The sequence below is a fragment of the Cheilinus undulatus genome, linkage group 22, assembly GCF_018320785.1.
Source record: "Cheilinus undulatus linkage group 22, ASM1832078v1, whole genome shotgun sequence".
Taxonomy (NCBI): Eukaryota; Metazoa; Chordata; class Actinopteri; order Labriformes; family Labridae; genus Cheilinus; species Cheilinus undulatus.
Genome location: NC_054886.1, coordinates 19,713,260 through 19,729,266, shown reverse-complemented (window position 1 = coordinate 19,729,266; position 16,007 = coordinate 19,713,260). Strand labels below are relative to the sequence as shown.

The window sequence follows — 16,007 nt, the reverse complement described above, 5'->3', positions numbered from 1 at the left end:
AGGGTAAGAGAGGACACGCATTTAAATAAAATTCCTATCAACAAACTGACTGTCTGAGGGTTAAGAAGAAAATATTTGCTTTTGCCAGGCTGCTATTGTTATTTAGACAGATACAATGCTCCAATCTGAGTAAATCAAAAATTTGAGTTGTTCAGTGCTTAATGAAAGAATTTAGGAGCAAAACTGACAACATTTGGCTGCTACAAGAAAGTGCACTTTGTGTTTAATTACTGAAAAGAAGTAAAACCAAAGTGTTAATTAGAGCTGTGTTGCTGTCTACTGCGGTGGCTTTAGTTAAAGCAGCATCTACATGAACACCTTGCAAAGACTCTGACATTCAGAGGCTGAGATGGCAAATGTGCACACAGCAGAGTCTGGTATAAAAGAGCCATCTGCAAGCGCTGGATCACAGGTAGAAATGTTTTTTACTCCAAAACATGAAAGCTTCTGTGAGGCAGGCTACTGACAGAGTCATGTAAGGACATCAAATGTTCAAAAAGAAGGGTTTGGTTTGATTTGAATTTGAATTATTAGAGTTCACTTGAAGCCAGCAGCTGCAGACTACACCAAAAAATGATCAAAAATTTCCAGCCACAGGACATGACAGTAAATTTTGGCAGACGCAATTATAGTGACTTTGGTTTTTCCACTTCAAAGGTCATTAAACACAATAGTTAAGGTCATATGGTGATGTCCATGCCACTTCCTCTAACCGTACCTGAACTTCCTCTTTGTGTGCTCATCCTGTCACCCCATGCTGATCCTTCCATTCCCAGCCCAAATGTTTCCTCTCAAGTTCTGTGCATGAGCCTGACAGCGTTTTTCACCTGCTGCACTAATTAAATGCTTTATATTCTCCCTTCAGAGATGCCTCTCCAGTCACAACATTAACTGATGCCCACTGAGCTGAACTGAAGCGAGAAACAGCAAATATGTGTGGTTTTGATGAAAATTTAACTGGGCTTTCTTGCTGTTTCAAGACTTGAAATGATAGGATATGATTTCCCAGAGAGATACAGTTGCTGTACACTGACCACAAAAGACTAAATGCAGTTGTATTCATTTGAATGCTGTTGAAATTATTCCCATTTAGCTTTATTATATCGGATGACAAATCTGCTCTCCAATTATTTGTGTTTTAGTACTTTAAAGCCACTCAGAAATTAAATCTATGTCTATTTCCAAAGTACGTAACTCAACAACAACAACATCAAAGAAAGCAATGATTTAATTCACATCTAAAACCACATGAATGTTATCTAAAGTCATGATTAATACTGCACCAGGGAATTTATCAAGAAAGATATATAAAGAATCCTGGCAACAAATCATAGGAAAAATCAGTTATGCTGAGGCGAACAAGGAACAAGGAAAATGCTCAGGGAAAGCCAAAGTAGGAAAACTGTTTCTACTCATTCATTAGTCACCACTTGTTCATATCCCTTCTTGATCAGCTGACTATGGATGTTCCCTCTCTAAAGTACAAAGTCGATCAGATTCCGCCACAAACTTGTTAGACCAATCATGGTGCACCTGTCTTAAATCTGTCACCTGTTCTCCTGCTGTCAGCCATTCGTTTCAGTGTGAACGCTGCAACCCTCCTCCACCCCAGCCACCTCCATTCAGTTCATTAGCATCTAGTCAAGATCCTCACAAGTCCTCTGCTCATCTTATCTTACATACACCAGTCTCCTCCTCCAAGCCTCCTCATTGGTTTCAGATTTTAGTCTTTCCTGATTGAAAAATACTCATCTGTGATTAAGTATTATGTTCTGACTTGTCAAGAGGCAAAACTATTTCAACCAAAGCTGACAAAGGCTCATCAATACAAAGCACCTAATTTCCCTATGTCCTCTATCTATCTACAAAAGGCATGAAATTTATAGGGCAGTTAATTAAACCTTGCATGTTGCTGGCTGCTCACTGTAATTCAGTAAAGCATTATGTCAGTCTAAGTTAAAAAAAACTCTTCAGACTAACGAAAGAACATATTTCAGCACTCAAAATCTGTAAGCATTGTGCTTGTTTCATTCCACATTCTGTCTTGTAGACTGCTGTTGAGGTATGTAATTGTTTGATGTTCTTTAAGTTCCTGGTCCGGGAATGTGGCTGAAATGTTTTCTTAGGTTTGCTAAAACATATTTACACGGATGCATTCTACTCATCTGTTTGCGTCTTAATTCCATAAATCCAATTCATCCAAAATCCAAATTAAAAAAATGACCACAGAGCAGTTTTCCATTTCACCTCAGTTCAGTCTTATTCTGACTTTCTTATCAGAAAATAAACAACCAATATCCCAATAAAGACTCTTGTTAAAAGTGTGTGCTCGAACATCATTTATATAGTTGATATCAAGAAGAGTAAGGAAATTAAGTGTAGTATCTAGTTAGATGTAACAAAGAGTGTCCGGTTTCTTGTCAATATGCAACACACTAAGAGATGATGATTTTTCACACGTAAACAACACCGTCAAAAATATTTCCTGAACACCAACAGTGTTTATTCACAGATCACCACAGTCATCCCTATCTGTCACTGCTGTACTTTAATCTGTTCCACTAAAGCGGATGACACATTGGAGATATTTTAAAGCTTCTGGAAAATTAGTAGCATGTGTGATGATTGGCTTTTTGATGAGTTACTGCTGTTTATGGGAAATGAGAATGGATAAGAGCATTAGGAGGTGCTGTGGAGTGTAAAAGAACTGAGGAATACGTACTGTAGGGCACACATTCATATTGGACCTCCAGGTATTTGTAGGTTCCCGGGCAGGGGTCGGGAAATACATCTGGTCCGGCCACGACAGCACACTGTGTGCGGTTATTACACCTGAAAAAAAGAAGAAAAAAATCCGTCAGAGAGGACAGCAGCATCAGACAATCTTATACTTCTGAGTGGCCAGAATATAGCACTGTCAGATAATTACTTTGTGGGTAATGATGTTGAAAGTATTTAATTCTGTAGCAGAGATTACTAAGATTAAGAAGCTTCACTGGGTAAGGCAATGACTCATCCAGTCACTTCCCTTTAATACATTAAAGTTACTTAAATATACACAACAAATAGGAAATAAATGAGATTTCTATATGGACCGTGATAGATGAGGCATATACTCATGAGACAAGAAAGATGACCCTTTCCAAGTCTGTCTAAAATGTGTAAAAGAAACCCCTTTTCCAACCAAATAGTGGGTTGCATCCTATAAAGCAGTCCAAACAATATATGTGCAAGCATGATGATATATGTGGCTATTTTATTGAGCTTATTTGGGAATCACAGTAAAGGGGTTATAATACTGCATTTAAAAGCTTTATTTTGTTATGCAGTACATTTTTCGTCAATGAACATTTACATTTTCCCCTGCCTCCTTTCAAATATTGTGTTTTTTTTTTAGAAATGACAGTAGCTTTGTTTCATATATATGGGGTGGATGTGCACTGTGTGACACAATTTTGGGTCACATGACTCGCTTGGAAGGTGGACCAACTTTCATCCTGATGGGGTGTCATTTATCGTGCAGTGTACAGAGGGAAATGACAACCTGACAATGGCCTGACCAGCCGCTCCTGACTGAGGGCAGAACCACAAGCAGAATCCCCAACTTTAGAACACTATCTTTCTTTGTAAACTTTAAGAGAGCATCTCAAATCACTATGAAAAGAGCAGGAATGCCTTTTTGAAGTGCCGTCCCCAACTAATATAAAGGGAATAAACAAGCCGACAGAATATTTGTTATTATTTGAGTGTTAGTTGTGTTTGCTGGCACTGTTTGTAGCCATTTGAAGCATTAAAACGAGACAATGCGTAGATATGACCAGGTAGATACACCTGCCAACTAGCCAAATGAAGGTGGCTTTCAGTCATGGCAGGTACTTCAGTGACCCCCACAAGCCACTTTGGCAGGCTGAACTTATCAGTGATACAGCCTGTGCTTTATTCTAACTGGGCTCAGCTGTTAGCGCCAGTGTGTGTGTGAACACTGTTGCAGTGGTAGATGCTTACTGCAATGAGGCTGTTTTGCATGTATCAGACCAGAAACTTTTTTGGTGAATTTGTATTTTATCCAGGTTGGATGAGAAAAAATAGTTTATACTTTGAAGAGCAGTGTTCCTTTACATTTCAAAGGATTGCAGATTTAGTTCAAGTAAATTTTGGCATGCCATAGTCATCGTTAGTCATATATAATGCTATCTCCAGCAAGAAGACTATGGCTTGTGAAAATTAAGAGTAGCTTGTAACTTTGGAGAACTACTAGCCACAGTGGCTAGTGAGCAAAAAAGTTCATGTTAAGCCTTGGATATGACTATATGCTCTAAGCATTAGAGCATATAGTCTTTAGGGTCTAAGGAAACCCCACTGACATTTGGTGCGGTCTGTACTGACTTCACTGGGACAGCATGAATTGTACACAGTGGTTGCACGTCGTATTGATTCAGTTGCACAGTGACAGCGTGAGCTCCACCACAACTGTCATAGAGTTGGCTTGAAATCTCACAGTGCATGCCTAGCTTAAGTTAGACATTTTAAGAGTCACAGACACCACTCAGGTAAAGACGATATATTTAAAAATGTAAAGGAAATTACGCAGGGACCAACTTCATATTGACGTATTATGGTGTTACCCTTCCACCAAGGTTCACGAAGTACTCTAATGACTAAATCCATTTCTCTTTTGTAAGTACAGTTGGATGTCTTGAACATAGAGACAGACTCTCACCCATGTCACAGGTTACATTCTTATTAACACATGATGGATGGCAGCAGTGATGTTGGAAAGGAGGAGGAGGAGGGGGTAGACACAATCAACTGAGTGCGAAATCAGCTCCAACATGAAACGTAGGTCTTCATTAGAAAACACAATTAAGCTGCTGGTGGTGTTCTCATGTGCCATTCTGTTTTTGGCAGTCATCAATCAGAGCCCCTCTCCATATGCACGAAGAGCAACTCGTCGCACATAATAGCAACGCTTATCTCACGACATTAACTCTTACATGTTTTGACAGGTATTGATTGTCAGTTTGCAAAGTGAAAGACTGAAAGTGAAGGTTAGGATGGCTCCCACTGGTAAATGCGACAGAATTGCCTTCTATCAAATCTATGCCCCTTATGGACTACTATTATCTTGCAATATATAAAAGGTATTTATTCCCCAGCAAGGTGTTCACAATGTAAGTCTTGTGAAGGTCAAGGCGAGGTCTGACACAATGATTCATACGCCACAATTAAAGGATTCTCTACACCTTAATTAACATTGATTGGCTGCCGACTAATCAATCGAGCCAGTGAGGGACAAGCAAAAAGGGCCCCATCTCATTCCAAGCCGAGCCAGTAATGAGATATGGTCCGTCGAGTCTCTCTTATGTGTGCTTTATGGGTTCATGAACCCATCCCCCACCCCACTGCCACTCACTCCAGTCTGCTGTCTGCCGACTGTCCCTGTCAATGAAGAGTTAATTCCCAGGCAGTAAATGCCAGTCAAATAAATAAGGGGTCAAGCCCATGAAACTGAGAAACAATTATAAGGGCCTTAACCAGCCTTCTCTTCTCAACAGCCTTTACTCTTTACTACTATTTCTGGTTTATTCTATGGAGAATTGAACGAGCTGTAGGGGGCTGTAATCAGCAAGTGAGAACACAAGTTAAAATTAAGTGTCACAAGGAATTAGAAGTGAGGTGGAAAGAAGGGAGGGACTGGAGCGGTGACAAAACACACTTACATGGATGGCTTGGTGCACACAGTATTCACTTTAATTCAACTTGGATACACTTGTTGAATTATTTGATGCAAATGTCAGTTTTTTGTAGTTACTCTTGAACACATCACACAATAGTCATATCACAGACAGGACCGCCAGCGACATTCTCACAGCTATTGTGAGAACAGGCATTACAGGTTCATGCCAGCACTATTACAGATACTTTTATACATGTTTTTGACTATATAGGCATATTTGGGCCAACAATTGAGGCTGAAGTAAGGCGTGGATGTGGAGTAAGCTGCTTGAGGGCACCATTGGGTGGGAAGGATTGACACATCCCTAGTCAGGCTCTGGATGTCCAGAGTCCAATCCATCCATCTTCTTCAGCTTATTTCGGGCTGGGTCACAGTGGCAGCAGGCGAAAAAAATCCACCCAGATGACTCTCTCCCCAGCAACAGTTTCTAGTTCCTCCAGAGGGATTCTGAGGTGTTCCTAGACCAGATTGTATATTATGATCTCTCCAGCAAGTTCTGGGTCTGCCTTGGGGTCTTCTCTCAGTTGGATGTGCCTGGAAGACCACCACAGGGAGGTGACCAGAAGGCATACTGATCAGATGTCTGAACCACCTCAAATGGCTCCTTTTGATGCGAAGAAGCAGCAGCTCGGCATGCCCGAGCTCCACATCCTATTTCTTTTTTTTTTTTTTTGGGCCTTTTATGTCTTTTTTTGATAGAGGAAGGACAGTGGATAGAAGTGGAAACAGGAAAGAGAGTGGGGCGAGACATGGGGCAAAGGGCCACAGGCCGGATTCGAACCCAGGCTGCCCGCGTACATGGGTAGCGCCTTAAACCACTCGACCACCTGCGCTCCCTCCACACCCTATTTCTAATGCTATGACCAGACACCCTCCTGAAGAATCTCATTCTGACCGCTTGAACCAATGATCTCATTCTTTCAGTCATTACTCAGAGCCCATGCCCCTATTACCAGGGAAGATTTGTTGAAAAAAATAAACCCATGCCTTTATAGCTGAGTAGGGGGTGGATGTAGCAAATAGGCATGGCCTAGGGTACCCTCCGGGCAGGTAGTAGGGTTGCTATGAGGCCCCTGGTTGCGCTGCAGATGCTCCAAACGCTTGAAAACTGCTGACGATCTCCAGGCATATTACAGGAGGGGAAAAAAGCGATGTCGTCGAGCTTGACCTTGGCCATCAAGCTTGACCTTGCTAAATCAACTGAAAGCCATGCAGATGTGAATGCAGCCATATTTATTTTCAACAGCTATTCACATTAGATAGCATACACTTTACTGCACTGAAGCACTGTTTTCTGCATGTTTTATTACTTTTGGAATTTCTCTTATATTTTCAATAATCACAGAATGAAAGGGAGTTATGTATCAGGTACAAACTACAAAAACTGTGTTTTCTACTCTTGTACCTCCAGTTTATATGCTGATAAGTTAGAACTGTGGTGTTTGGATGAGAATTCAAGGACAAAACAACTTCTCTAGGTCCTACTATACATGGATATGATTTGTTTTCATTCAGTTACGTTGCCCCTTGAAGTAATGCAATCACCAAATCTGGAATTTAATCATAGTATAGGGGATTAAATGTTATGATGTGTATTTAACATGGATTTCAAAACTTAATCCAGCCTTAATATTGATCTTGACCCATATTCAAAATCCCTTTTATCACTGCTGTGCGGTGTTTTACTTCTGCACAGATAATACTTCACAACCACTTCTCTGTTTGTATCGTGCAGGTGGGGAATAAAATAAGGCGGACGAATAATCACAATTAAACGGATCAAGTGCAAATCAATAGGCAGAGTAGGAGGGCGATCAATGGCAGGAGAAGCTGCACCACACCACGTGCCACGACCGCTTTACAATTACCAATTAGGAGGGGGGATAATCAGGATTTCATCAGACACTTGGCTCTGCTGGAGCCCTTTTGAACTGGCAGTGGGAGCGGGATATAGATTCACTTTTGAGTGATGTATTCAAATATGTATAGGGTTTAAATATGCACTATAAGAGAAAGGAGACAGCAGGTGGTTTGGAGCTACTGCAGGCTCTAATTGGCATCTTGCTGGAAGCTTGTTTTCACCGAGTTAAAGGTAAAAAGCAGGCTAAAATGTCCTCTTTGAAACAGAGATGTAAGCAGTGTATCAGTTTTGGGTTTAAGAAAATATTCACTTCAAGAAAAGGACAGAAAATTTGATCAAAGGTACGATTTTGAATGAACATGCTTTTGTGCCACAAACTGCCCATTTTGTACTCACGTTCCTGCTTTCCTCTCTTACAGCTTATTCCTCCTGCTCCCTTGTCCGCCGTTTGTTATAACTGGCAGATTAGAGCTCCAACTGCCAGCTGACGAGGGGAGATGTGGCACAAAGCGCAAGAGCCCTATGTAAGCACAAACTGTAATGACTATAATCGCCGGCTGATCCCTGCTGCTGCCTCTGATGTAAGATGCTTGAGTTGCCTCATTTTATTGACCACTGACGAAGGACAAAAACAACAAATATGAATTCATGAATGGTTGAATAAATAAATCAATGAAAGAAAGAAAAGAAAAAGTAAACAGCAAGTACTCCGAGATAACAGCTGCTGTCAAAGCCAGACAGATTTGGAGAGTAATAAAGGAGAACTGGTGTGCACCACTGTTCCCTATCAGACCTCAAATGATTTATATCAAATCACGAATACTGCCACAGTGAGAATGCTTTGGCAGCTTTTAAAAGTTCAGGAAGGATAAAAAGTCATTTCTGAATCCTGCTCCAAAATGACAAGTGAGAGCTTTTCATAGAATCCATATTGAAGAAGTCAAATAAGAGAGGAGACGGTTCAGCCGGCGTTCGCCATCTAGGACGACGGCTCTCTCTGCGGAGGTCTTGCACAGTTCGACTGTTTGATGACACCGTTCCTGTCATAGAGCGCAAACTCTTCCATTTGCTTTCAGTTAGGGAGAACAAACACAGCAGCCCACCTCCCCAGAAATTCACATTCGAAAGAAGTTTGCTGCTTAAGATGAGAAAAGACACCAAAGGTGCTTTGGGGACTCTTGCGAAGACAGAGTGCATGTTGGCATTGTTTGATTCATGTGTACACTGCCGAGTCTCTGCCAGGCTGTGTACACGCTCGTGAGGGGTTTGTGTTTGTAAGACAGAAGGGAAAAGAGAGGGAGGGAAGTGAGTATGGGGGGGAGTGACGGACGGGTCAATATCCCCGTCTCTCTGTTGGGACCCATTACGCTTTAGTGATGGTCTTCGCCACCCACGGTTGACTTCATTCATTATCTTTCCCGGCTGCACGCTGCAGCATCCATCTTTTCTCATTCGGCCTGTCTCTTGGCGCCACAAGAAAAAAAAAAGTTCCCATGAAAACCTCCAGAAAACGTTCCAAACTGAAGAAGCAGTAATGGCCTTGAGCCACTGCATTTTACTCTTGAGAAGAATTATTAAAGCAACTGCTGAGTGTCGATTAGCGAAGCTCCTTTACAGGGAGAGGAATTATCAGTGAAAGTCCCAGTGGATGTCCATTGTTCACAAAGAGAAGCTTGTTAAGGAGCATATGTATCAAGCTTCAGATGAGGCTCTGCTATAGAATAATGTATCATTTATACATTCCCATTGTTTGGAGTTACTTTAAAGATACCCTGAGCTAGGGATTATGAAACAACCTTAACAACCATCCTAATGCTCTCTTAATGCATGTCATCGGGCTAGACAGATTTTATTAACACATCTGCTTTTAGTGCTTCAGCCCAAAACTTAACAAAAGGGGGCTTTACAAGAGAGAATTATGCCAACAGATATATTTTTTTCATGTTTTGTTATTTATTATTGAAGAAAAGTGGCGAAGCTATTCACTTCATTGTAACATCTGCTGCAGTATCATTTTCACAATGCCCAGTTAAACCAGAAAGTATCATAGAGAACGGGTATTAGTGCCTACTTGTGAAATGGCACAGGCAGCTCGTGACTGTGCTGAGTACTTTGGTTTTGTCCTGTGGCTCCACATTGGCTATGGTGTGTTCTGCTGTGGGCAGAAGAGAGGGGATATGGGTCGGTTGTCTATAAAGTGCTCTTAAAGGTGGTGGCTCCAGTTGTGAATCAATAGTTCATTTTTGTCCAGTGGCTTCCTTTGGCTGGGGTTAGATATGTTTTGTAAGTTGGTTATTCCTTTCAAAGTATAACTTTTCAGATAATCCATGTCATCACTTGAACTATATCTTTCAAACTTCCAGTGTGTCATAATAAACAACAAAAAGACCTTATTCTTAGCATGTGAAACAGGAGTCCCACAGGGATCAACCTTCGGCCCAATTCTCTTTAGTCTTTACATGGACGACCTCCCTGAATCATGCCAAGGGGCAAGTCTCCAAATGTGTGCCAATGACACAGTCATTTATGCCTTAGGATGAACAGCAAGGGCCGTTTCAGACAAGCTGTTCACACATATGGAATCAGATCATGTTGGTTCAAAAACTTGACACTGAATCACATTCAACTAAAATCAAGGGTCAGCTAATTAATCAAGTCTGAGGTCAAATACGTAGGTCTCATGCTGGATCCTTTCGCCCAATGATTGATCAGATTGATGGTGTATTAGGGTCACTCAAAAGGTATCTAAAGATTATGATAAAAACATGAAATTGTTGATTTATAAAGTTGTACATTTTGACTTACAAACGCAAAAATTTTCTAAAGTCACAAATTTATGGCATTATACAGTCATACATTTCGAAAAACCAAACTGAAAACTAAAATTCTTTTCTAATTCCAGATGATAGACATCATATTATCTGGGCTATAATCACAAGCACTTCCTTACTTGTCAGCCCCATTAGAGTGCAATTCCATAAGGTTCTCAACTGCAGTACTTTTGCAAGTTAAAACAGCTCCATCTCATTTGATTAACTTCCATGCGATGGGCAGTTTTAACTTAAAAATCTCAAAAATTCCAAGTTTTGGTTCTCGTTAATATATGACTTTTTTAAATTAAAAAAGTTTTTTTTCTGTCTTAACACATGAAACAGGAGACCCACAGGGATCAATCTTTCATCCGATTATCTTTATTCTTTACATGACTGACCTCCCTGAATCATGCCAAGGGATCAATCTCTAAATGTTCACCAATGACAGTCAAATATGCCTTTGGCATCGACTGCTTCAAAAAAAGGTAAACGGACCAGCTTTTCCTTTTCCTGGTCAGACTTTAAAATATGCTAAACTTAATTAAAATTTTGGTAAAGTTGAAATATTTTTGTTCAAATATTCTATATGTCAATTTTAACCTATAGCACTGAAATCAGTCCTGGTAGCTTATACTACAATCAGCCACAAGGTGGCGACTGAGATATTTTGGTCACGTATCACTTTAGCTGTCATGTTGTCTGCTACTGTGGTGTGATGCTAATATGCTGTCATGACTGCTGAAAAAAACACGTGCGACATTGGCCTTGTACACTGACAGTTGAGTCATTACCGATTAAATTGATCCAATCTTAACTGTTTATTAGGTTGCAGGAAATTAAAAAAAAAAAGATACCCTTAATCCTCACATTTAAATTTTATATTTATAATGATCTTTTTGGGCTGGATGAGAAGCCGTGGGGGGGTGTGATGAACCCCCCCAGTTAAGCACCTCACATGGTTCAGCTCTTAAGGCTGCTGGATCTTTGACCTTTAAATGGAAGTTAGCTCAGCTAAATGCTGTGGTGCAGTGCATTGAAGAACTGCTGTTCCTGTCTGTAATTATACTGCATCTGTACTGGCCAAATAAACCATTAAAACTTTTTGGTAGTGTAATTTGATGGTGTATACTTTACTTTACTATACTTTAAATTCAGAAATGCATGGTTTCTTGGCCTCTGTCAAACGTCTTCCATTGATCTTGGTTAGTTCTATTTATAAGCAGAACAGGTGGGGATATGGGCTGCTTATTTCTACTGCCAAAGAAAGTGTTTAGCTCAGTTTAAAAGGTGGCAACTCAGGCTTCATCACAGGTGCAATAACACAAAAATAAACCAATTTCTTTCAAAAAAGGTGTTTTCACTTCAGCCTTAACATTTACCTCCGTTGATTTTTACCACTCCAAGTCCATTTACAGGTACTTGGGTTTACTTTTACCCATGTGAAAATAGTTTTTTACAGCCCTTTGCGTCTCCAGTGGAAGCTGCGTGAAGTCTGATAACTTGCCTCAAGTGCTTAAGTCTACAAGTTTGAGAATAAAAATAACTCTGGAGGTGTGTGAAGTTCGAAAGAAGTGAGCTTACAAGACCTCTGTAGCCCGCTAATCTCTGCTTGAGGCTAACGGCTCAACGCTACATTCCCTGCTACTAGCATTACACACCAGAATCAGGTTGCACAGTGGGTAACGTAGCCAGCAGATTCTGTTAAAGCAGAAAAATAGATGGAATGGAAAAAGTCAACAACTGTAAATCTGCTGCTCCAACTTTTCATCTTTTTTATTCCTAACTGTGCCTCAGTATTATGAAGGTGCTCCCATGAGTGACATTAATCATTGTCCCTATTTAATTCCACAAGGTAGACCTGTTTATCAAGCAGCTTTGGATCCATGAGCTGCCAGTCAGATGGAAAGACTCAGCTTAATCTTTGAAGATTATGCATGATAATTTTGTATTCCTCAAAACAACATAATGAAATAAATCCTGGCAAAGTGATTACTGATTGTAATGACAGCATTTAAATACATTATCACAACAGCAGAGTTGATGAATATGTTACTTCTCTAGAGTAAAAATCCTTTTACCTTCATGTGATAGTTTTGACAGTACGGAGAACAAAGCAGAGGCATGTTTAGTATAAATGTTCAACTTGTCATCAGTGGATTCATATCCATAGAGATTAGGTTTGCAATTGTGTTAAGGTCCAAAAAGTGGTGCATCTGCATCAACGCAGAGGCAGCTCATAATCCATGCAGTTGTGTTATTTCCCACAGCAGCGTGACCTTCTGCAAAAACTCAAATAATAACACCTTCCCCTTTCAAATGGGGCTGGTTTCAGGGCATTTCAATGGTATTCTGTCTTAAATGGTGCAGCTTTTCCTGTCTTTGTGGTAGCACTAGTAACACATGACACTATTTAACCAATTATCTTGTGTTAAGACTATCCCGGCGCATCAACCTGGAAATACTTAGCAGTTTTAGTTGATGAAATTAACACTGGTACCAACAATGTTCCCTTAAAGTTACCCTAGTTTTGAGGCACTTATTAAAACATTGTAATGAGTAGGGTTGGGTATCATTCAGATCATATTGGTGCTAAATTGATATTTTTCATATTGATATTGTTTCTACACTGAATTGATACTTTTATCAAACTTTATCAATCACTTTTTTACATACACAAAACAACAAACATTGAGATAAGGAAGGCCATGATATATAGCTGCCTATGTCAGTGATGGATTTTGATACTCATCCCTAGTAATGATTGAATTATTATTTATATATATATATATATATATATAATCATAAGAAATATAAGAAAATTTGTGTTTGGTAGATTATTTCTTTATTGTAACAATGCAAAGAAGCATTGTTACAATAAAGAAATAATCTACCAAACAGAAATTTTCTTACTTTCTGTGCTAAGTTATTTGAGCTAAAGCAGTAGCTTAACTACCCAGATACTCTCTAGATTTTGTTTGCTGGTATGTGTGTATAAAATCTGTGTGTCTTTTATCAATTTATCATCTCTAAGGTCTCTTCATCTCTTGGCACATTGCACATCTTTTGTTATTGTAGTTATGGTGAAAATGCAGTTAATCATTCAGCCCTTGCTTATGTATAACTTTATCACTGTTTTGTCACTCAGACTGCTGTAAAACATTATTGATATGATTTGCTTTGTTCACATCATCATGGCAGCTAACTGCAGCTAGAGTGGCCACTAGTGGCAGACAGCTGTGTTGCAGTTTAGACAGAGCATTTGACTGTGATTGCAAGCCTGAAATAAGAGAAAATATTACAAATTATGTGTGCAACAGGTAGTTCTGGTGTCAACTATAGAGGGATCCAGCAGGCTAAGTTAACACATCTCTACGGGGCACCTCCATCGTAACAATCAAGGTTGAGGCCAATGTGTAAGAACTCTATATATTCCCATTTATTTACTTTAATGGGTTTCCTTTCTGTCAGAGTCAAATGAGAAGTAACCTTTAAACACACAGATTCTATGTGAATCCCAAGTGTGGTGTTTGCATACATATTTAAACAACCTACACAGGAATGTTCTGCACTTGTAGACACAAACATCTACATTCTGTCAAATTATCTGTAATGGCACTACTGAATCCTCCTGACAGATTCAGTGATTATTATGAAGCTTCAGAGTTTGTTTCCAAAATGCCAGGAGAGCCGCTTGACGTGGATTAAAATGCTGAAGAGGGAGAAGATGGAGAATGGATGTATACATAAGTGTAGGCGTGGAGTATTCAAAGTGCATCACCAAGGGAGCTGACTGTTCTTGTAGATGCATGAACATTTGTATGAAAAACACATGCATGCATGGGAGACGAAGTCTGCCAATGTGAACCGATGACAGGTGCACTTAAGATTATGGCAATGCAGCTTTACCTGCCTACTGGGTGGCATATGCATAAAAAACACCAGGCTCTGCTGCACTGTTTGCACTAACAGTATGGGTGACAGAACATCAGCTATACTCTCTTTTTTACAGGATTAACTACGTGGAACTAAGTAGTGCCAAGTCAAAGATGGAGCGTTGTGTGCATGAGCTATATGAATGACCTTTATCAGGCTCTATTAAGTATGGAATAATCATTAGGGATGGTCAAACAAAGGTCATGATTGATCATCTCTCATGAACTGCTTCCAATGCTTACATAAATTCTCCCAAAAATGAACATCTCTGGCTTGTTTTTTCCCAAGCCTGACAAGCATAATCCCTCTTAGCCATTCACACAGATTAGTAGCTTTCATAAGATTTTTACATCACACAATTTTCCCTCTCTCTCTCTCTAATATTGTGTTTGGAAGATAAGCCGCACTTCATCCCTATGCAACAACAATCAGAAGGAGATCCAGTGCATGAATGTGGCAATGATTGGAATGTACAGACTTCTTTGGATGTTTTAAAAATCTCCACTCACGCTAAGAATTTATAGACGGGCTATGTATGGATTTGCTTGGACAAAGCCCAAGAGCCTAAAGTGAACACTTGATAAACACATGCTTTTTCCTGTTCCATGCTTTGTGTGGGGCGAGTGGTCACTTTCGCTGAGGTGATGACTAAAATAATAACAGAGAGGAGAGATTGGGCTTGTTTATAGCTCACAATGATGGATGAGACACGTATAAACAACAGTCAAAACATTTTCCGTCTCTGATTTGCTCTATTTGTACATTCCCCGGCTCACTGAGAGGAAACCCTGCCTTGTAATGTTTTCTTCTTTACACTTCATGTGCTTTTTATTGCCACTTACTTTGCAGAAAAAAAAATATTTCCAGCATTTCTTTTTCTTTTAGTGCATTTGAACTTGTCGTGACTCTGCTATACAGTATATTAAACAACCATGTCAACTGTGTAGAAACAGCTTGTAGGGCAAAGACTAACAGTGTCCGCAGGAGTGGTTACAACGAGTTCAAGTTGTCGATGTTCAGTCCTCTGGCAATCTACAGTCTTCAGTGCAGCACAGAGTCAAGTGAGGATGTTAGTTTCCTTATACAGTACACTGGACATGCACTTTTAAAGCTTCTTAGTATATAACAGGACATTTGTTTAGTAGGTCATAATTAGTATTAGTGCTGTGATGGGGAGATCTGAAATAAGCTGAAAATAACAACTTACTGAACAGCTATTGCACCTAACAAACCTGTGCAATTTATGAGGCAAAAACAAAACTGAAGAAGTAATTAGTGCTTGTGATACAGTTTGCCAAGATTTACAGCAGTCATTATCAGTACTTTGCAGAACTTTTCATTTCAAGAGGATCTGGCTGCAGACCTCTATGGTGGGCCGGCCTCTTCCATGGGGTGGAAAGTGACGTACGTAACTGGAGCTGAACCAGAATGACACACCACAAACTAAGGAAAACCCCAAAACAGTCAGGGGTAGGCACCTGAGCCCTGAAGATTAGGGTTAGGGTAAATGTGAGGGGGATAAAATTCAAAATAATACCATAAAGTAAGGCAAAACCAAAGAGGGTTAGGGTTAGGCACCTTAACCCTTAAGGTTAGGATTAGAGCATAAGGCCAGAAAGAGATGTTTTCAGAAGTCACAGTGTCTTGGATTACCTGTTGCTTG

At 40.0% G+C, this 16,007-nt stretch overlaps 1 protein-coding gene across 2 annotated transcripts in view; it reads right to left on the bottom strand.

Moving 5' to 3' along the window:
- Window positions 1-16,007, bottom strand: part of LOC121504417 (adhesion G protein-coupled receptor L3-like) — a 361,289-nt gene that overhangs the window by 165,171 nt on the left and 180,111 nt on the right. For both annotated transcript variants that reach the window (XM_041779142.1, XM_041779143.1), the window contains one exon: window positions 2,723-2,832. In XM_041779142.1, the coding sequence (XP_041635076.1) occupies window positions 2,723-2,832 (110 nt within the window). The remainder of the gene's footprint in view (window positions 1-2,722; window positions 2,833-16,007) is intronic.